General features: G+C 40.3%; 1 protein-coding gene across 1 annotated transcript; it reads left to right on the forward strand.

Annotated features, from left to right (window-relative positions):
• The first annotated feature begins 277 nt into the window (after positions 1-277).
• Positions 278-22,789, forward strand: LOC122782553 (uncharacterized protein C14orf132). Its single transcript, XM_044046942.1, has 2 exons — positions 278-424; positions 20,855-22,789. The coding sequence occupies exons 1-2, from the start codon at positions 398-400 to the stop codon at positions 21,089-21,091; spliced, it is 264 nt and encodes an 87-aa protein (XP_043902877.1). The 5' UTR covers positions 278-397; the 3' UTR covers positions 21,092-22,789.
• The last annotated feature ends 267 nt before the right edge of the window (positions 22,790-23,056 follow it).

Consider the following 23,056-nt stretch of genomic DNA (forward strand, 5'->3'; position numbering starts at 1 on the left):
CCTCTCTCTCTCTCTCTCTCTCTCTCTCACACACCGCCTCGCATCCCCATCTCCTCATTTCTCATTCGGCTCCGTTCCTCTTCCTTATTTCTTATCTTTATTCCCCGTCATTTTCTTCACCTCTTGTTATTTTCACTCTTCTTCTTTCTTCGACATGCTCCTCACGTGACGTCCTCCAACACCAGCTCCGCAAAAAAGACGAGAAGAAAGAAAGAAAGAAACAAAGAAAGAAAGAAGGAAGGAAGGAAAGAAAGAAAGAGAGGCAGAACCACCCCCCCCAAAAACAACAACAAACAAACAAACAATAGACTGAGGCAAATGCTCTGTCGGGGAATATAAGAGGAGAAACACACGCGCACGTTTGCATCTGTGACTGAAGAGGCTGAGCAGCAACAACATGGATCTGTCCTTCATGGCCGCGCAGGTGAGTCATTTCTCTCACTCATTATTGGCTCATACCAACTTTTTTAGTGATGTCAACTATTTTGACCACAGAGTCAATGGGCGTGGCCGCGGTCAACAAGTTCCTTTGATTCATTAGAATAAAGATCATCGTCATGAGGGATAAAATAACGTTCATATTTCACCCATGTGGAAAAGAAACAATGCATATTTCCATACGTATGATACAGGTGTATTTGTGCTTTAGGTCATATTTTGATATAGTTGCACTTTCAAAGTTTCCTATACATATTTGACATGGACATACTGTTTTTATCAAAAAAAACAAAAACATATTCAGTTTTTCTGGTTTCTTTGTTATAGAGTGGCAAACATATACAAGGTGTTCACATTTGGAGAAGCTAAAAACTAAAATGCCCAGATTGATCAGTCAATCATCAACACGTTGAGAATAACATAATAATGTATGTGTTTGGATCATAAAAATCAAGGAGATGCAGAAAGAAGATGGATATGATCTGTCAGTGAGTTTTGAATAAGCCTGGTCTAAGAGACATGTGTCACAGCAGATATTTGTTGACATGAAATAGTAACAGAGGTTTTTTTTTTTATTAGTAACATTAATTAAACACGAGAGGTAACATCCATCCATCCATCTACTACCACTTTATCCTCCATATGAGGGTCGTGGGAGGGGGGAGCTCTGCCAGTCTCAGCTGACATAGGGCGATAGGCAGGGTTTACATATAGAGACAAACAACCATCCACACTGAGAGGTACCGTAATTGTTCATGTTGTTTTCTATCTATCAGGAAGTTTAAAATCAAACAATTCAAACAGAGTGTTTTAACACACACTAACATTTTATCACCATAAATAACAACGACTTTACCTGACGATGCTTTGGCCACATCTCCCAGCCCTACATCATCAGAACGACATTTTAATTGTGTTTTGTTTACTTTAATTACACGCATTGTTTTAACTGACCGGGACATCTGCATATTAGGCCACCCCCCTGTGCCTTTTCCATTTGAATGAAACGCCCAATTGATTTCGCTTTCATAGAGGACATGTGTTGCCGCGCACTTGTTTTACAGCAGACACGTGGTTTGGTTTTATTAGGAGCTGAGGTCCTCTCCCCTCCTCTCGCTGTCTGGCTGCTTATGGTTTGTCTGGTGCCATCTGCTTTGCCATTTCGTGCGCAACTGCTATTAAAAGGATTGTTGCTGCCGGTGGCTTATTCTGCAGGCCAGACTGAGCCAAATGCTCCCAAAGTCTCTTCAAATCAAGGAGGCCTAAATCGAAAGGCATCGCAGGATGGGGTTGGACACATTTTGTCCAATATGTCCTGATTGAAAGAGAGATGGATCAATAACAGAAAGGTTGAAACCTAACCTGTTTTGTAATTTGTAGGGTGTTGTTTTTGTAGCAGTGTGCAGGTGTCAGACACAGATGACGGAGGCAGAAATATTCTCTATTTACTGGAGCTGCTGTGGGAACTAATACAATGTTTAAAACCACTAAGGTAGAGCAGTGAGAACTGTTGTAAAGGAACTGTATTATAAGTGCACAGCAATGCATGCTTTCAGTGAAAAACACTGTAAAAAATACTACAAGAAGCAGACCAGAGATGCTGTAATAATAGTGCATAAGAAAATAAGAAACCAAAGCTCAAACGTACAGACTGTGAAATCAGTTCCAGTGTCACCTTTGTATAACTATAACAATAAAACCCCATAGCAACACAGTAATTCATCTTGGAGACAAGCATGTAACATTTTGAGCTGCGGTGGAAGTTGATTTATTGATTTATTAATGACGGAAAATCAATAAAAGTAATACAAAAACTGTCGCTTTTTTTACAGCAACAGCTTTTTAACAATTATGAATATTTCTCCCTGTGATTTTCCTTTCTTCTAATAATGAGAGTGGATATGTTGGACTTGGACTGATAAAACAAGCTGTTTGGTGTCTGGAAAACTTATGGACATTTTCCATTATTTGCAGGCGCACGGAGATCATTAATTTGATAATGGAGGGAACCACTGGCGGATTAATCAATAATGGAAACACTCATTAGTAGCAGCTCTTTTAATGCTACAGTTGTCAGGAGTAAAAATATAGAGTGTGTCAGTTAGCATTTACAGCTATGTTACATTAGTGAGCTTCAGGCGTTTTCTGCACAGACAGACAGGCCTGCTTAGTTATGAAAAGGCTTAATTTTACCAGGCTAATTAAACTGTAACTGCTAATGTGCCAGTAGCAAACTGAAGCCAATCACTAGTTGCAGAATAAAATACCTCTTTGAGTGGAAGAAGCCATAACATGTCTTAAATTAAGCTCTAGTTTAGATCCACTTTAGAGCCAAATCTCATCACGACCATTTATTCAGTCTTGCTTTCTTTAATCTCATAAATTTTAGTTTTTTTCTCAGAATTCTGTCTTTAATTTCAGAATACTGACTTAATCTCAGAATTCAATTCTGACTTTAATCTCAGAATTCAATTCTGACTTTAATCTCAGAATTAAATTCTGACTTTAATCTCAGAATTTATTTTCTGAAATTAAAGACTTTTTCTCAGAATTTATGCTGTTTTTTGTCTTTCTTTCAATAATTTTTTTTACATGTGGCCCTAATACATTAAATGCATCAGTGATATTCCCTGCAGGGATTACCTGAAATTATGACAACATATGCAAGACAAATACACGGATTATGTGTGTGCCAGTTGTGACTGGTGATACAGTCCTTTGTTTTGTTGCATGTGTCACTCTTCTTTTTGCTGTAACGATTTGTCAAAACCAAAACAAGCTTAGTTTTCTGTAGAATAGTGTGAGTGTGTTTGTGTTTTTGGTGATTTGTCAGCAGTACCTCACTGCCTTGCAAGGGCATACTTCATTAGACTGAAATGTTTTTTATCTCCCAGCTTCACGAAAACATGGATTAAAAGTTGACTATCACTACGAAGCTTCTGAATACTTAGCTGCAGGCAATGAGGCAATTTCTACTTAATCATTTCAAACATAATAAATTTAAGATGAAAAAGCAGGTTCTTCAACAAATGGCGTGCTAAACCCAAAAAGTAGAAAGTATATTTCAGAAAATTGGATTTTCCCATGTTGGTGCAACAGCTGACTTTGAATCCTATTATGTGCATCTTTGTGCAGGCTGTGACTTCTTACATTTACTAGAATGTCAGAGTTTAAAGGCTTAAAAAGCCACTGTGTTCTTTTGGGTATTTACTGATGTTCAGGTCAAGTCTTCAGTGTTGGAGACAGACTCGAGAGCCAGCCTGGGCTTTTTGCCAGGTTCAGAGTCCGTTCATCTGACAGATCGGGTGACAATACCACAAACGACCTCTTGCTGACCCACTGGCATTTTTGTACATATATATATAAGTCATATAAGCAACATTTGATCCAATGTGAGAGTAAATGGCACAAATGGAATGAGCTTTAAATGTCTCTGTCCTTTATCGTGATAGGCCATCAGCGTTTCTCATATGACTCGATTACTTATTCAGTGAAGCTGCGGCCCTGAGTCATTCTATTTGACAGGGTTGTCCATCACCTCTCATGTTCGAAAGCACAGACGAGAGTGAAAGGATGAGAATGGAGTGAGATGTTGACAGCCGAGGAGAGCCGTATTTATTTATCTGCAGCACCAACACCTCAGATCAGAGGCAGACAGGACTGGCTCATATACTTTTATTTAGTTCGGTGCCAAATGAGAGGACAAAGCAACCAGAATATTGAAAATATAAATCAATGCCGGACTATTACAGCTGCCCTTTGATTATCAAGGTCAAAATAAAACAACTGGACCAAATGTATTGGGATACAAGTGGCATTAGATCAGTGAAAGACAGGGTTTCTGACTTGTGCGCATCATCACTCTATGATATGGAAATGAGAGTTGCACAGTTCACAAATGAGATTATTTTCCTATTAAACAGGTTTTTTGATAAAAAGCAGCCCCCACAAGGCCTATATCTAGACCATCTTTGCTCTCGATTGCATAAAAATTCAATTACATAATCGTGTTATCTCGCTGTGTACTCCTCACGCTGTGACTGTCCCTTTAAAAACAAGACTAACAACACACACAAAAAAACAACCCTCATTGTCTCTATAGGGGAGGCTTATTTGAAGAGTGTAATAATGGCACAGCAGCCTTTTCATCTCGAAGAGTTCATTTCCCCTCAGGTCTTTTGTCTGTTATTTTTTTTTTGCAGCAATTGGTTTTATATGAAAGCTGTAGTCCTGAGATAGTGAAAACTTGTAACAGCCCAATTTTCTTCCCCTTCCCCTTTTATGACTGCTCTGCAGGGCCGTTAACGAATGTAGGAATAACAATCACCACAAATCAATTAGGAGAAGGTGTATGCACACGGAAAATCAATGTGTTTAAACACACGAGATGCAGGTGAATCAGTCTTTGTTAGGTCTCACTTCTATTTTTAGCAGCTTTCCGGGGGAGATCTATTTGAGGACTTGAAGCCTTTTAATCGCAGTGTCTTTCCGACTTAGTTTTATCTGCACATTTGGTCTTATTTCAAGATGCAGCTGGAGACTTGTTTTTATTATCAAATCAACTACAGTGTCTCTAAATCATTTTAGTGTGTCTGTGTCACTGTGTGATTTCACACAACCAGCAGCAGCGTTCACAAACATTGACAGGCTGCGAGGGAGGCCGTCAGCAATGTGGAAAAGTCGACCCTGTGGCTGAGGAGAACATGCAGTAATGGAGATGTAACCCTGCTTGACACGTCTCCATTAATAGACGATTTTCACCGTCAGGTTGAAGGAGAGGTCAAGCTCCTCACAGCGGGGCCACTTCAGAGTTTACTCTCCGTTGATGGATGTACCTCATGCCGTGAGAACAGAACAATATAGAGCACACGGGAAGCGGGAGCGCTCAGAACGCGCTATAAATATAATTGTTTCTTCACTGTATTGGAACATACGGTAGTGGAAACATGTATTTTCGGGACTAAAAACAGCTTCTACAAGTTAAAGTGTCGCGTATTAAATGTGACCTCCGCCCTCACACTTCAACAGCAGCACTTTTATTTTACGTTAATTAACGAAACACTGGAGATACAAGAATTGTGTTGCCATATTGTATTGCTGTTAGAAGAAAAGAAAGACTAGAATTAAAGAAGAAGAAATCCGAGTCTATAAAAAGAAACGCTTTGAGAACTTGATGAGAAGGGAGTCTGATCGCCTGCGGGTAAAAGCTGTAAAAAGCTATAATACAAAAGTTAGAAAACAAGAAAATATCATCTACCATAGCAACAAAAATAAAAAAGGCAATCCATGCACCAGCAGTCATTTCCAGGCGACATGTTTGTACCAATTTTACAACCACACAAAAACACTGTGCGCACATATTAAACCGGAGGTACACTAGAAACTCTTTGCTCGTGGGCGTGTAACTGCGTCATAACCTCGTCTATGAATCCCTAAAGTTTCACATCAACTTCTGTTGTCTCTGTTTCTTGTGACTCTGGATCAGAATGTAAGGGACAACGACGAGGGACAGCGATGAAGCTGCTAACTGCTAGCGCCAATTTTAGCATTGAATGGAGCCAAGCTCTGGGAGGGGGCGGGCCAGTAGCTGACCAACCACAAGACAGAAACAGCTCGGCTGAGTGGAGGCCGACTGAGAGGAGAAGTAGACAGTAGACTCTTTCTGCAGAAATTAGGCGGTTTTTGACCAAAAAAAAACAAGTTCATTTTTTGTAAGTAGACCTCCATAACTCACATTTTTTGTGAGATAAGACCATTCTACCTGCCCTTTAAAGTCAGCCACTGTGCTGTGACTCCAGCTCAGAAAGAAGCTCATTCATGTCTTCATCAGTGTCAAGTGAATGGGACACAATGCGGATATAAATTTTCATATTATCACTGAAGCTGTAGCTGTGCACGGTTGGACGTGACTCCGCCCTCCAGTGTCATGTTTGTACGGTAAACACAAACATCTCCCAGGTGTTTTGCACCTGAAGTGAGTGATTGCATATGGAAAGAAGTCCTGGGGAGAATGAAAGGGAGACTTAATGGAGTGTGACAACCCAGTATGAAGTAATAACGTCTCTCCCTGATAGACCTAACCCCCTAACTGCACGCTGCTTCTCGCACAACTGTGATTGTGATATTCCACTGGCATCAATTATGTATCTCTACATAAATAATCTATTCTCCGCCCATCTTGAGATCATTTCTAAGCCGCACCACCCTTTGCATTAATACGTCTCTGAATAAAATTGAGCCATGATTTAGGGAAAACTTTGAATATTACCGTAGCCTGTTTGCCATAAATAAGCTCCACGCTGACATTTGTTCTTTCGCCACTAAATCACGCATGCAAATCTCAATTCAGCCCATGAGCAGTCGCTGTGATGAAAAGGGAAGAAGAGGTGGGAATCACGGAGAGCCACACAGTCGGCGGCTGCTTTGCTTTGGTGAAAGCCGGCAAAATGCTGAATGGCATTTGAATGTACACACACTATACCAAGAGGAGGCAGAGATGAATTATGATTAGAGTTATACATCACCATGACTGCCGTCATTTATCAGGATCATTGTACTTTTTTTTTTTTTTTTAAATCATTAGCATGTTAAATATAATGAAGCTGCACAAGTGTTGTGTTGTGAGTCTTCAATACAGTTTAATCAATTTATTTGTGGTTCCAAATGGAAATCATGACCAAAGTGGGAACAGGACCCTGAGGTCATTGCACATAATGTACCTTCACTGCCTGAGAAATATTATTGACCTTGATTTATTCTTGCCATTAGAAATAATATAGTTAATTTAGTCAATTCTACATCTGCATCACTATCTATGATGTGTTGCTTATACATTGCTAGTCCTGTTACATTTTACACCACAGGCTTTAGCAGCCATTTTTTGTCAGACAGCACTCGCCACGTTTTGGTTCATGATCCACATTACCTATGATGTGACCTTCTCAGTTTGGGTCCATGCAAATTTAATGCCCAGATGATGAAACAGGCACTTACAGTCAGTTGCATTGCATAATGGGATCACATGGATTGGTGGCGAGGCACAATAAAGTGGCTTTTTCCCAGGATTTTTTGAACCTGGATGAAGCAAGTTGCGCGTTGCATCACGTGTCGGGGTCCTGTAGCATCTGACTTAGAAATGATAGAAATGCGTGTGATCTTGGTGACGTGTGTGTTTTTCATTTGAGGCATTTTTCCACAAGAATGAGTACTGAGCTCCTGGATCTGGCGTGCTGTATGTACATCACACCTCCATTTGTGATCATTACAGAGCTACTACAGGGCTGATGCCGAAAAGGATTGGTTTTTGCTCACCCATGTGTGCCCAATAAGAATAAAGTTTTTTGTATACACACACGCACACGTCTGAATGAGCTCACCTTGTGATGTGCAAGGCACAGAAATCTATTCATCTATAGCAGTGATTTATGGACTGAATGCCCTAAAGCGATACACTCTATATAGTGCACGCATGTGGGTGCGTGTTTGCAACTGAATAATTCTCATATCAATTGGGTTGTTATGTGTATGTCGTGTCACATGAATTATTAAGTAACATAAAAAACACAGTTTCCATCGATCCCTCATACTGTACAGTACAAACACACAATTGTTTTCAAATCAAAGTTGCAATTTGAAACATTGCAATTAGCAAATTGCAAAAAGGCTTATGTTCTATATTTCATTATTCTATGCTTTTGAATAAATAGAAATTTGATTTACCCAAATCCTTTCGCCCTATAACAGAAACCACGCAGAGTGAGGGAGCTCTCCTGAGCTGTCACAGTGTCTGAAAACACTGTACTCTGTACTGTAACTAGGCCAACATGGCACACGCGTGACAAATTCATAACGTCCCCCCCCACACCCACTCACACTCACGGGGGAAATACATACATACAACAACCATTCATAAATGCTGATACCAACCTGCAGCAGTGACACACTGATGTCATTTAACCACAGTTGTGTGTGGGGGTTTTTTTTGTAGAAAACATTAGAGCTCGTCGTATTCGTATGAATATGTTCTATGCATGCTAATCATGTACAGAATATGGAATTTAAGCAGGGCAAATAAAATAAAATTAGAATTTTGGTTCTTTTGGTAACAACATTTATTGCTGTCAGACAAGCAGAGGTGATACGGGCACTTATATAACAAATGGACATACATATATATAGATATATATATATAGATATATATATATATATCTATATATATAGCAACGATCTTTGTGCACTTAACTTTCATGTGTGTTTAAGGCATTCTCTTTTGTTTAGATAAGTGTAGGCTGGACCTGTGATTAGCTGACCACATGCAGCTGGGGCTAATTAGCTGAGAGAAACACAGCTGCGGCTGATTAACCTGCTGCCTGATATAAGGAGGTTCCTGGGTCTCTGCTCAGTTTGGGTCTGTGTTGTCAGAGAGGGAAGATCTCTGAGGGTTTTGTGTTTCTGAACAGCAAGTCTGTGGGGTTTAAGGTTGTTTGTTGGGACTTTTGTGCCTTTCTATCACTTTTGACTGACCAGGAGGATGAATGTCTATGAAATAATAAATAAAATACTGACTTAAAACTTGTTTAGAAATAGTATGGGAGTGGGATAAAGGCTACAAGAACAGCCCTTCTCTAAGAGCTGTGAGAAAAGAATGATGTCGTCATTTCTTACAATCAATTTTTTTTCTTGTATGGCGTCCCAACAACTATTGTGTGATTGGACAGAGATTTGAAGTGGGCGTGGTTAATGCAGACCTGCTGATTCCCATAAGGACTTCCCAGAACTAATTTCTCTGTTCTTGTACAGGCATTAACGTGAGATTGACAGTTTGTGACAGCAGCGGACTATTACACAAGACCACAGAGAGGAGAAAATAGTAAAATAAAATGGAGGGGTGGCACGTCTGACGGATTGAAACATTCTTAATCTATATTTGACAGGAGCGTTGGCACAATCGCTGAAGCGTTAGCTGAGGGTTGCAGAACAGACTGTGCGTGACAGGGAGGCGAGGTTAATAATACACTGTACATATTCTTGAATCCTGAACTTACAGTAAAACAGGAGAAAGTTGGCTGTTTTGCCTCCTACTTCCTTCAAAAAAGTTTATGTTTTTGGAAACTATACTTCTCTAATAACCAATGTTAAATATGCACAATGCAGTGCATTCATGTGCCTGCGGTCTTGTGTACACGTTTACATGTACGGAATTATGTGCAAGTGTTTTTGAACAACGCCTCCGAACACTCCCATAAAGAATATTATGGTATGCAAGGAGTACATATCACTTTCATTTCTGTCTTCCGCGGCTAATGAGACAGGACTTTAATGAAAGCAGTAAGAGATGCGTGAATACAAATTATCCAGAAGAAACGGAGAATTAGGCGTTTTAAGATGTAGCACATGCTGTTACAGTGCTACATTAGCACTAACAATCATACAGTCAACTATAAAGCCTCTGCATGGATCACTGCTTCAGAATTACATCTTGAAAATAAATGAAGAGTTAAGTGTAGATAGAGCGGGGAGATGTGATATAGGAACGAGGAGGGGGGGCGTTGAGATGTTCTACCTCTCGAGGAGTTGACTTCTCAGGCCACAAGAGATCAGAAGTGAATATTTCAGCTTGTGAGAGCCAGGAGGGAAATGATTTGAGACCAGCCATGAGGAGGTCAGAGGAGAGAGAGAGTTAGAAGAGACAGTTAGAAGAGTGAAGTCTGGCATGCTGGGATTATGACCCGCGGCGGGCTTGAGGGACATGAAGGCGATATCTTCAGCCTCTTCTCAGCCTCTTAGGATTTTGAAGCGAGAGGACTGACATGAGGTGAATGTGAGGAGACGGAAGTCAAGGCGAGAGGCAAAGTGCTTTTTGTCCCCCCCTATAATTCCATAGGAGTATTGTGATGACATTAATGGAGCTTCACCCAACAGGAACCTCGCGTCTTTACCAACACTAAACTAAAGGACATATTTATATTTTGGAGATGCTGAAAATGTGTGCTGGTCATGTGGAACGTTAGCTCCTGTAGCTATGAAAGTGATTAGTTTGGGAAGCACATTTCTGTGCTCAGAGTCCCTTTTGCCGCATGTCTGCCCGCGAGCGACCACAAAATTAACTTTTTGAACTTAATATTTTAGGTTTCTTCCTTTCGAAGGAGAAATAACCGCAGGTGAAACATTAAACACGAACACATCAACAGAGTGTGTCTTTCAAGTTTTTGGTCGACTTAATGTGACCCCGACTGTCTGCTTACTTTAGTTTATATGGTTTTCATTTTGTAATTTTACACTTTGGCCAGAGGCAGGTCAGAGAGCTGAGACTTTTAATCAATTATAAGTAAGATATGTTATAACTTACTTAAAGGTCCAGTGTGTACATATTGGAGGGTTTAATGGCAGGAACTGAATTGGATGCCCAAAAGTGTTTGTTCAGTGCACAATCACTATAATTTGGTTTTTAGTAGCTTTAGAATAAATATGTGGTTCAGGCAAAGAGCTGTTATTTCTGGAGGCTGCCTTCTTGTGCTGACACGAGGGGAAAAATGTCTCTGCCTAATAAAATCATAAACAAATGAAGAAGGAGGAAATGGCAGAGAATGGGAGCTACATTCACATCAGCCTTATGATTTGAATCCTAGTTTGTTTGCTCAGAGAGTCCGGGTAAGCATATATACATGTATGTATGTATGTATGTATGTATATCCATACATACACATATATATATATATATATATATATATATATATATATATATATACAGTTGAGGCCAAAATTATTAGCCCCCCAGGAATTATGGAACATTTGCCTAAAATTCTTCCCAATGTTTGCAGTGTTGATAAAACTTGATATAATCAAACATTCACCAGTGCCATTTGGTAGCTTTTGGTACATTTTGGATATAAAATACATCTTTTGGCTTGCTTTATATCAAATATAGTGAAAAATGGGGTGGTCAAAAATATTAGCCCCCGTATGAATTTTTATTTTCCAAACAAACCTAATTAACCAATCAGTTTTCAAACCACACCTGTGCAGTCAATTGGCTTTCTGACAACACCTGAGCATTAAATCAGCATAAAAGGAATCCAAGGAACAGGGCACATGTGCACATTGAGATGTCAGCAAGAACCCCCAGACATCTGCCAAGATGATTGTTGCTGACTTGGCCTCTTCTGGAGTTGATGTTTCAAGGAACACAGTTGTGAGGGCTCTTCATCGTGATGGGCTTCACGGCCATCGTCTGAGAAGAACCCCTTTACTCAAAGAGCGGCACATCACAGCAAGACTGAAGTTTGCGAGTGAACATTTGAAAGCTAAAGATGAGTTTTGGAAGTCTGTGCTTTGGTCTGATGAGACTAAACAGGAACTTTTGGGCACATGGATGTGGTGTAAGTTTGGCGAAGAAAGGGAGAGACCTTCAACCCAAAGAACACAGTTCCCATGGTGGTGGGAGCATCATGCTGTGGGGCTGTTTTGCAGCCTTGGGCACAGGGAGCCTTGTTCGGGTGCATGGCATCATGAAAAAAGAAAAGGATGTTGAAGTTTTGAGGAATAATATGCAGAAATCTGCTCGTAGTCTATCCATAGGTCGTCAATGGGTCTTCCAACAAGACAATGACCCAAAGCACACATCAAAATATGTTCGACAGTTCATTAAGGATACCAAAACCAAGGTCCTGGAGTGGCCTGCACAGAGCCCAGACCTCAATCCTATTGAGAATATGTGGCGGGTGCTCAAGGTGAATGTCCATGCTCGGAAACCACGCAATTTGGCCCAGCTGGAACAATTTGCAATGGAAGAATGGGCCAAAATCCCTCAGAGGACCTGTGCCAACCTAGTGAAGAACTACTTTAAGAGGTTGTTGTCAGTTGTGGCTCAGAAAGGGTACACTATTGACTATTAATGGCCAGGGGGCTAATAATTTTGGACGTCTAATTTTTCCCTTTCTTATTTCAATTCAGTGTATCGATAAAATATTCTCATCAAACTTGGTGGACATTGTGTCTTTGCTATTTTGGAAACAAATGCAATACAAACAGTTGTTGTTAATGGTCATTTCCAGAGAGAAATAAAGAGTTTTGTCTAATTTCACAAGGGGGGCTAATAATTTTGGCCTCAACTGTATATATATATATATATATAAATAAAAAAAGACTAATTTGACACAGCTCCATGTTTTGCTCTTATGTGGCAGAAACAGAAGTTGTCCTGCATTAACCAACAGATGAGCGAGTATTCTTGTTCATGATTTGTCTTGTCTTCTCCTTATAATTATTGATGCAGTGCCACCGCAGGCGAGGAGGGGAATACGTTATTCAGAAGGTTTCGTCTCGTTTCTCTAAAGTGCAAAAGTGTGACCGCAAACTCCGACCGGCTGAATGTTGCAACCCCCAAATGAACACATTCCCCAATCGAGTCTAGCGGATTATTAGGTGTGAAAACGACCTCATATCTGCCTTTTTTTATTTATTTATTTTTTTTAGTTGGTGTGACTCCGATCATTTCATGGCAGTGACAACACGCTAATGCAATTATTGGAGCGTCACCCTCACTAAATCTCACTCTCTCAAATTAGCTGCCAGAGGTTCTACACCAAACGGTCTCAAAAATTTGATTTATGTTGTATGTGCAAAAATCCATTTGTGTGCATGAGTGCAGTTCGTGAGGGCAGACACATTCAAATGCAAGACGCTTACAAGTAGTAGTTATGAATGTGGACGGTCAAATCTGATCTGTAAGGAAGACATTTTAATCGGATTTTAACAATTTGGCTGGTAATCCGAACGTAGCCATGGAGAACGCCACCATAGTTCTCTGATGCACTTGAGCACACACGCTGGGTTTGACATAACCTTAACCTAATTCTAACTCAAAACCAGGTCTTAATCCTGTGTACTTAAAGCTGTGTGGACCAGCCAAGACGTGTACGTACACACACAGAACGTCTAAATAGAGCATTAACGACTTATGTCACACCTTTTCTCGTATGTGATTGTTTGTGTGTGTCTTGGCACAAGGGGGAGCTCACTTGGAAATCTTCCCGTGGGGCCCGTCACGCTGTAACTATCGGCCGCCACTGAAGAAGTGACATGTGACTCCACTGGGTGTGTTTTGAGTGAAATTGCTCACAATGAAAAATACATGAGGAACACATGAAGAGTCTCTGCCGTGTGTGTGTGTGTGTGTGTGTTGTTGCACCACAGCAAGAAACCTCCCAGCCGCCTTAGCATGACATGTTCTTGGGTGTAAACCCTGCCATACGACACATGCTGCACATAATCCAGTCTATACATATTTAAAATGAATGCTGGTATTAATAATAAACATTTGTTGGCTCGGGCGAAAAGGCATTTTTTATCTGGGCATAAAAGCAGCGGAGGCGAATTTGTCAAGTTAAAATATTCTAAAATAAAAGGTTTCGGCATATGTTGGTGTCGGTTGTGTTTAGCTCGTCCATAAATGGCGGTCTGAGTTCCTTAATTCTCCGATTTTGGGGTGCATTTATGTCATGTTAAATAAAATAGAGTTCACTTCAGGATGCATAATTCCTTTTAACCCTCCAGCATCACTTTATCCTCATCCTCTGTAAGAGTCGCAAACATGGCAGGTGTCATGTTTAATTTCAGGTTTCTTTCTTTGTTCCCACTTGACTCCTTGCAGCTTAAGGAGTCTCAAACCAAAGCTACAGTCTCAAATGTGCATGCTGTGTATCAGGGGGGAAGACAATGGCACAAAACCAGTGAGGGACTTTTGTCCTTCACTTTCACCCATCAATCAAAATTCATTTACTTTGGATCATCTGATTCTGGCTCTCACTTCTCATCTGGCAGGAGAACAAGTCCTCCTTTGTTTTGAAATGGATTTTAATGTTTCATTGCAGTCAATTTCATCACATATTTAAAGTCACGCCACAGCTAAATGTGGTAGCAGCATATATCATTGAGTAGCAATCCCAGATGTAAACATGCATTATTTCATGTTTCTTTTTCCCCCCTTTAACCCTTTTATTCTATTTTTTTATACTGTTATGAAAAACAAAAATCGACCATTCAGGATTTTTTGCCATAAACGCTCTCCTGAAGGTGCGGATTTGAGACTGAGCTAACAGACTGACCAGGGGTGTCAAGCGCAAATAACTTAGGCATGCACTTGTTCAATTGAGTTATAAGATTTATTGAAACATGCCGCTTGGCTGCAGAGACGAGGAAAATCAATGAAAGCTCAGCTGTAAATCTGAGCAGCAGGAATCGGGCTCGAAACTCCACGTCTCGACCACTTTCTCTGCAGATGAACAAGCCTTTGGTAAATTGCTCTTGAGATTTAAGGCATGTCTTGGTCAATGTACTGCGATATACATCACACATGTACAGGCCAAATCTGTTGTTTTCACTAAGTGGATGCTATTAAATGGAGGGCAATGGCTGTGTTTGTTTGTTTTTTTTCTGCAGACCACAACACATCAGAGATTAAACAGTGGATCAGTTTTCAATACTGTAATCTAATTTTACTTCCCTGATCTGTTGTGTCATGAACTGCATGCGCTTAATATTGTATAAAAGTGACAGATCTTATTTTTCCTTTTAAACAGACAATTGTTCACTTAATTTTTTTTTTTTTTTTTAATAAGGACAAAAGTACACTTTTGTGTACTTTTTTAACCTTAAAATGTTGTAATGATACAGTTTTACATTGTGTAGTAAGCCTACCTGGTAGAATCACTGTGCCGTGTATTTCTCTCCGCGTGCAAAGACGCCGCACACCTGTCAGTGATGACACAACACTGGCTAATCACAGTAAATGTATCCACCTGTAGCAGCACAGTGATGATGATTGAAGCAGTGAGAGGCCTCGTCAGAACATCTGTCACATCTGTGTGTGTGTGTGTGTGTGTGTGTGTGTGTGTACACACACTGCTTTCAGCTCTCAGACAAAAAGCCTAAAGCCCTGTCGGGACACGGCTTTCTCCTGTCATTTTGTCACAGGTGAAATTGATGACGGCTGCATTCCATTTAGGTGCCTTGTTGTCAGGTTTCTATTGCAGTTCACTGGGACACTTGAATAGAGCAGAGCATCTGGAATCGTTTGAGAGTGACGCATTTTCGTGGCTCAAAGGCAATTCACTGACAAGTGTGATAACCATCGAACTGTAATAATCATCTTTGTCAGTAAAGCCTGTATGAGTGACATAAAAAGAATGGAGAAAACTAGAGCTGAAAGAATTAATCGATTACTAAATTAATCGACAACTATATTGATAATGATGAATCCAGATTTCCGATTGTTTACGCTTCTTAAATGTGGATATTTTCTTAATTCCTTTGCTCTGGATAACAAAGAAATCATTTAAAGTTAATCATTTTGGTTTGTGGACAAAACAAGACATTTGAGAACATCATCATTTCCAGGTTTGACGAACACCGATCAACATTTTTTAAGGTGTTATCATATTTTATGGACCAAGCGATTAATCGATTATGAAAATAATCGTTAGTTGCAGCTCTAGAGAAAACTCTATTTTACACCCAACATGCATGAGCCAGATTATTTCCTAATAGTGAATAGTATTGATGACAAATGCAGTAAGGACAAATTGTGTTAACACAAATGTGTAATGCTATGAGCTGTGAAACAAAACAAAAAAAAGACCCAGGAGTTCTTTCAGTTCCTAAGGTTTTTTTGATTGAGTCTAAATCAATCAATTGATCTTGGCATCCTAACAGATGGTGTTACCTTCTGGTGTTAAACAGCAACGTCAGATAAGATCATGCAAATCTCCAAAATGCGTTTTGTGAAAGCGGAAACCTGTCGAGGCAGAAGTCGACAGAGCAGACGCGGCTGTGTGTCGGTGTTTACATCCATTGTCCACATTCTCTCCACTGCAGTGATTTGCCTCTGTGACAGTTTTCCTCTGAGTGCACCTTGGAGTTTGTTCTGCACAAGGACATGGGTATCGACTTTGATTTGAAACTGACCTCATATTGTCCCCGGGTGAAGGGAACCAACTTGTTCTGTCTGATTTCGTCTCGGCGGCCCATGCTCGAGTGCCTCTGTAGTTAGGTACATGTTTTGACTTCTCCTCTCTCCAAAGACATTTATTTGGGTTTTGCTTGTTTGTTTTTTGCTGAGCAGTCACTGATGGTGGCATCCCACAGGAGGCAATTACAGTCCATTCTATTTCACAATTACTGTGATCATGAGTGTGGGATGGCTAAGCAGCTGGGGCGAATAAATCAAAGCTGTGAGAGCAGAGCAGGTAGAGTTTGTATGTGTCATCTGACACCATGGTTGGGGCTTTCACTGCGTGGGGTTTTTGTACAGGTGAGGCCATCACTCAGAGCCGAGAAGGCGGGAATTATGCAACTCGGGAGATTTTGCCAGTGTTGTGGAAGAAAGATAGTTTTTTGCTGTTCCCGATCCATGAATATCTTTCACATTTAACAGTTGTTAGTGATGTAATCTACAGAGGACATTGTAAAAGTGAGATTATGTGTGTGTGTGTGTGTATATATATATATATATATATATATATATATATAATATATCACATCCTCCTCAAATATAATCTACGTATTATCCATTACCCTCAATTGTTAAATATATTGGTAATATCCCAGAATATAACCACACCATGCCTTTTTTTGCCCCATTTTCAGTTGGCAACCACATTAAATGATCTTGTTTAATATCGCTGTGATCGCCCCCTTTAATGTGTGCAATGACAACACCTGTTGTATTGACTTAATTTGATGAACATCTGTCCTTCACCCAAAGGTAGCTGTGAGGTGCTGAGTGAAAATAGTTGATTTGCCCTACTTCACCATTTCATTTCTGACTGGAAGATAGCGGTGTGTGTATGTATATAGTCTGTTTGTAAAAAAATAAAATGTATAGAGTAAGACAGTGTGGAGCAGCCACAGAAGGGGGTTAAGACTATTCAAATTCACTGAGGTTTTGCTCTTCAGTGTCTGCATGGAATCTCCCTAGGCTACTGCAGCTTCCAGCCTCCAGTCCAAAGACGGAGAGAGTGAGATGAAGTTGCACATTGGTGTGAATGCAAGTGTGAATGGTCGTCTCTGTAAATTGGTCCTGGGAGAGGTTGGTAACCTGTCAAGGATGTAGCGCTTCTCTCGCCCAGTGTCAGCTGGGATTCATGGTTATGTTCCATTTTACATCACAGATGATGTCAGAACGGTGGGTGATGCCAATCCCCGAGGTGACCACGTTTTTAGATGAGAGGTCGAGGAAAAGAACATGGACACAAATGTACTTTGGGCAGTTAAATTAGATTCTTGTCATCGTACACATCGACATGGACATTTTTAGAGAGCTTTAAGCTTTTCATTCGTCCATACATACATTTTAAAAGAGGTAATAAAATAAGAATAAGAAAATGACAAACAGGGTATTTATATGAGGAAAAGGACGTTACAATAAACATAGTGTATACATCTTTCCGAAATTCCAACTTTTGGATACAGCTGGAATGCACCAGAACTCCATCCTCAACGCACGTCAAAAGGGGAAGCAGGGTAGACGATGATGTACGATGCCAAGGAGTTAAATTTATTTATGAAAAAGAAAAGAATGAATTCACTCTTGTTCACTTGGTGCATTTGAAACAAGAAGCCAAATGGTTCACATTGCCATTGAAACATGTTTTTTTTTGGAATACATTTGAAAGTTACAGAGAGTCCTTTTCATTTTTTACAAGGGGAATACATTAGGTGTTTATGTATTAAATTTAACCACTATGATGTTAAGTTAATGTAATATTTACAGTCTTTAGGAAACTTCAATTCGAGGCACAACTTTATTACAGAACTCACTCATCCATGTCCACCAACAAGTACGAGATTCCCGGCAACGGTGCTTAAGGGATGACCCTCATTTCCCATATACAGTCTATAAGTGCTCACATGCTTTGGGACAATCCTCCTCTTTCTTGAGGTCTCCATTTCCCTCTGTTGCATTAGCGCTCAACTGCTTGCTTTCAATAAACTCAAGTGCACGATCCACCGGGGAATTGTGGGAAACCGATGAATGGGGGAGCATCCTAGGAAAGGTATGATATGACGTATATTTGCACAGATATGTGTATATATATATATATATATATATACATACACTGTACATGTGCACACCATCTCTTCCAACTAAACTGGAGCAATCAAATATTTAGATTCAGGCTTACTGGGTGTATTTTTGCACACACTCTCCCAGAGTCCCATTTGACATGATACATTTACCCATTTCTGCAAAAGTCTCGCTCCTTTAGACGGTAAGAGTTATTTATATTTTTTAAAAAAGGGAAAACATAAACCTGAAGAATTTAATGAGGTTTGGGAGCTTGAGTGAACATCAGACTGAGCATTACATTAGGCAGGGTTTCACTTTGATTATACAAAAATTAGTCACGGCCAGCTGCGAGCAAGTCCTTTTATTAGACAAGAGGCGTTCCTTGAGTGCTGATGTATAGTAGTAGGTATTCCTCATAACCATTAATTACTATCCACCTACAGTCTCAGGCACGCAGATATCCACAGATATCACATAAATATGTCACATCAACTTTATTTAAAGGCACAGCAACAAGGTATTAAACAAGAAAATGAATAAAAAGATAAAAGTAAAACAGTAATATGCAAGAAAATAGTGCTCCATCATGAACTCACTGTGAAGTGATAGTAAATAAGCTGTAAAGCTATATAGTAAGCTATATTGTCATATACATGGAGTTGTGTGCTGTGAATGTACGGTCAAATACTGTATCCGTAATACGTGTAATAAACTCAGCGTCGAAATGAATCATTTCAAGAAAATTCTCGTGCAAATCAGCGCATATGTGTGGAGGTTTATGTCCCTGAGTTTGCACCGACGTGTCTTTTCATTGAGCGCGTTAAGCCCACATGTAACAAACGGGCATATTTAGGAGAATAAATGTTAAAATGGATGAATAGTCCGTATGAGACGCTACAGCAGGCGGAATCAGCAGTTATGGTGACTGAGTGGGCACCGGGGGTGGCAGGGCAGGGAGACCCAGGTTGGTGGACCTCATGCATGCCTGTCTGCCTCCATCATGTTCATGTACAGCAGGCACTCCACAGGGTGTGTCATGACATTATTTACCACCAGGGGCCAATGAGAGAGAAGCAGCAGCGAAAATGTTTACTAAACAGTGTTTTTTTCCCGTGTGTGTGTGTGTGTGTATACAGTGTATGGATATATATCTATATATAGATATAGATATAGATAGATGTGTATGTGTGTGTGTGAGCAGCAGTGAAGGTGAGCACACGAGCATGCAAGAGAAAATGTCTGTATGTGAGAGCTCGTCATCCCTCTGAGGTATTTTTAGCATTGTTTTTTTTCTTCAGCAGAGTCTGTGTTCTCCAGTCAAAGCGTGGTACGCGTCTCTCAGGTCATTTCTCAATCATATACCCCTCCATAGAGTCGCACGTAAAGCACACACACACACACACACACAGAGCATTCACTTCCTTATGCTCTAATGGCTATCCCTCGCAGTGCTCTTATTGTCCCAAGCAATACATCATTTTCACTTGCCACATCTGAAATATTCATTCCATGTTAATCAAGCACTCTTCCCACACATGCACACAGCCGTGTGTGAGACAGGAGTGGCTCCCTTCCTGTCTGTGGAGGAAACCTCATAACCACGACGCACTAATGTCCTTGAGACGAAGTTACCTCTTATTTCCTCTAACACAGCACTCACACTTGCTAAAGCATGACCAACAGGAACTAATCGCTCATCAGGACTGTCAGGAAAGGCCCAATTTTAAAGTGACTCAGTCTCATTGCAACTGTAGTAAATAATAATTATAGTTTTTCTTATTTTGCAGAAATCTTTGTTAAACCTACAGTGTGTAACGCTTAAATAAACCAGCTCCACAAAACTCTCTCTAAGTTGCAGGAAATGTGTTCAATTATTTTTTTCTCCCTCGGACCTGCTCAGGTTGTGTATGCACTTAACACTATAGTGCATCCCATAAGAAACAATATAGAGAACTATAGAGCCATGAAATGAAGCCTCACTATTTCTGTCCCCAACGTGAATGCGGTGTCTTAGGCCTCTAAGCTTTGCAGCAGGGAACGCAATTATGGTGCAGAGAGAAAATTGGTCTGGTGGAAATAAAACAAAATCTTTTGATGTAAACTGCAGTTTGAAAATGAGCTGAAACAGAGGGATATAAAGACACTTTTTAAAAAAGACTTCCTCAGTGAAGTGAGAGCCACCAGGGGTTTGAATGGAAGCCCCATGGAAAACAAGTCTCTCTTCTAATAGTTTATTTTAAACATACTTTGTCTACAAATGATGAAAATTACTTATAATTACTAACTAATAAATAACTTATTTCTATGTTTTCAAGCCTTTCTGCATTCGCTTCACCTCTGCCCTCGTAGATCCCAGTCATGACGGGAGCTTTCATGGACTCCTCGCCCAACGACGACTACAGCGGCGAGCACTCGCTGTTCAACTCGTCCGCCAGCGTCCACGCCGCCGCCTCGGCCGCCTCGGTTCACGGGCAGCAGGACGAGTCGCAGCCCATGTCCAGCGACGCCATCTGGCTCTGGATCGCCATCGTTGCCACTATTGGAAACATCGTGGTGGTGGGCGTGGTCTACGCCTGCACTTTCTGATGAGCAAAGACGTGTGGTGACAAAGACAGACTCTGGATCTCTGGAGAGTGAGGCCTCACTTTGCCGATACACATGCTCTCTCTCTGTCTCTTTCTGTCTCTCTCAGTTTTGGGCCCCGAGGGTGTTTAAGTTGTGATACTAAAGAATGACATATAGACGCTCATATTTCTTCATCTGAGGAAAAGACTGGAACTTGGCTACATTTGTAGTCAACAGCAGGAAGTCTGAGAAGAAGCTTCTTTTTTTCTGTGTGTGTGTGTGTGTGTGTGTGTGATAGCTCTTAGAGACGCCATCCTAAGTTTGTTTCCATGTTTTTAGACAACAGCCTTACTTGAAATGCAGAGAGAAGAATGGAGATTAAATAGAGCTTAAGATTCAGGTTGATCCACACACACACACACACACACACACACACCAGGCAGTTGCAAAGCAGTGCTGTTTAATTATGCGGCTGAACAGAGATGGTGTTTGTTAAAAAATTTAAATAAAAGTCCTGGGTTTATTTTTCGTGTTAGGGAAACCCTTAGGGTGAGAACGTATGGGCTCATTTAAGGACTCATCTGTGGACAAAACATACTATGGACACAGATCATTAGTGTTTATGATATGTTTTCTGAACAATGGTTCACACAGTCACATTCGTGGGGGTTAAAATGATCCCTTTTCAGTAATATTCACTATGCAGGGATCATCAGAAAGTCAAATTATAAATGTCATGGTGGGTTCACTTATGTTTAAATCTTATCTACAAGTGAATAGACATTGAAGCACAACTTCTGAACGTATTCACTGCATTTGTTTTTGTCATTATTTAGAAATGTCAATGTAGGTCAACTGCAGAAGATACGATTTCCCAGTGTTGCTGATTATGTCAGGGCAGACGAGGGGAAAGTGGTTTAGCGTCTGTTTCCAAAAGTAAGGTAACACTGACCCGGTCTCTCGTGAAGTTTGTGATGAATGTGTACCAATGTGAGTCGGAAGTGATGATTATTCCGTAAATTAGATTTGTGTTCCTGTGGAGGCTGGAGGCAGCTGTCTCCATGGCAACTAATACTCGCCCTAATTGGGAACAATAGCATTACTTTCCGTCTCAAACTTAAAGCCGCAGCTACACGTGCAATTACACTGTTTCAAAGAGAAAACTATACATGGCACTGCGTTTATACATCCTTTATTGCTTGTAGAAATTGCCTTTAAGTCTGCTAAGCGATGTTCAAGCTTTGCTGACTGTTTATCCCTCCCTGTTTTTTTTTGTTTTTTTAAACATGGACTACAAAAGTGAATAAAACAATATTGTTTTGTTTTGTTCCATATGTGCATTCAAAGACAGCAAATTGTTTTTCTGTTAATTACTTTCTGGTCTACATATTTAGACAATACTGAGAGAGGGGGGAGTTGTTTATTTCATTTTCTTTGCCATTAATATTTGTCCTGGGATTTCGAAGTCTCCGTTATTGTGCTTTAGATTAAAGAATACAAACCTGTGTTGTAAACACCATTATCTGTTCATAATTGTTCATACACTGTAACAAACAAATACTGTATCAACTGTACCATGGAAACCAGACGTGCACTAATCTCTTGTTATTATGAGTGTTCATATACGATGTTCAAAGGAGGACATTTAAAGCCTGATATTTTTTAATAAATGGTTGATGTAGAAACATTTGAACCTGTTGTAAACCACATGCTCAACCACTATTAATGTTTCTGTTTTAAATCACCTTGTTTGTCCCCCTCTGTTGAAAGGAGTCTTTCATGTTCACTGGACCAGTTCACCAGGACTGAACGTGTCAAACAGTGGTGGCTAAATGGAAACCTTTGGCCTTCTTGCCGTCACTGGTCGATGATGCTAGAACGTTCTTTTTTTAGTCTGGCGATGCTCAACCCACTGGCAAACATCACCAGTGGCTGCTGAGCCATCAGGTGAGATTGATGCAACGCGCCGATGACACCATCTGTCAT

Source organism: Solea senegalensis, linkage group LG16 (genome assembly GCF_019176455.1).
Source record: "Solea senegalensis isolate Sse05_10M linkage group LG16, IFAPA_SoseM_1, whole genome shotgun sequence".
In the NCBI taxonomy this organism is placed as follows: Eukaryota; Metazoa; Chordata; class Actinopteri; order Pleuronectiformes; family Soleidae; genus Solea; species Solea senegalensis.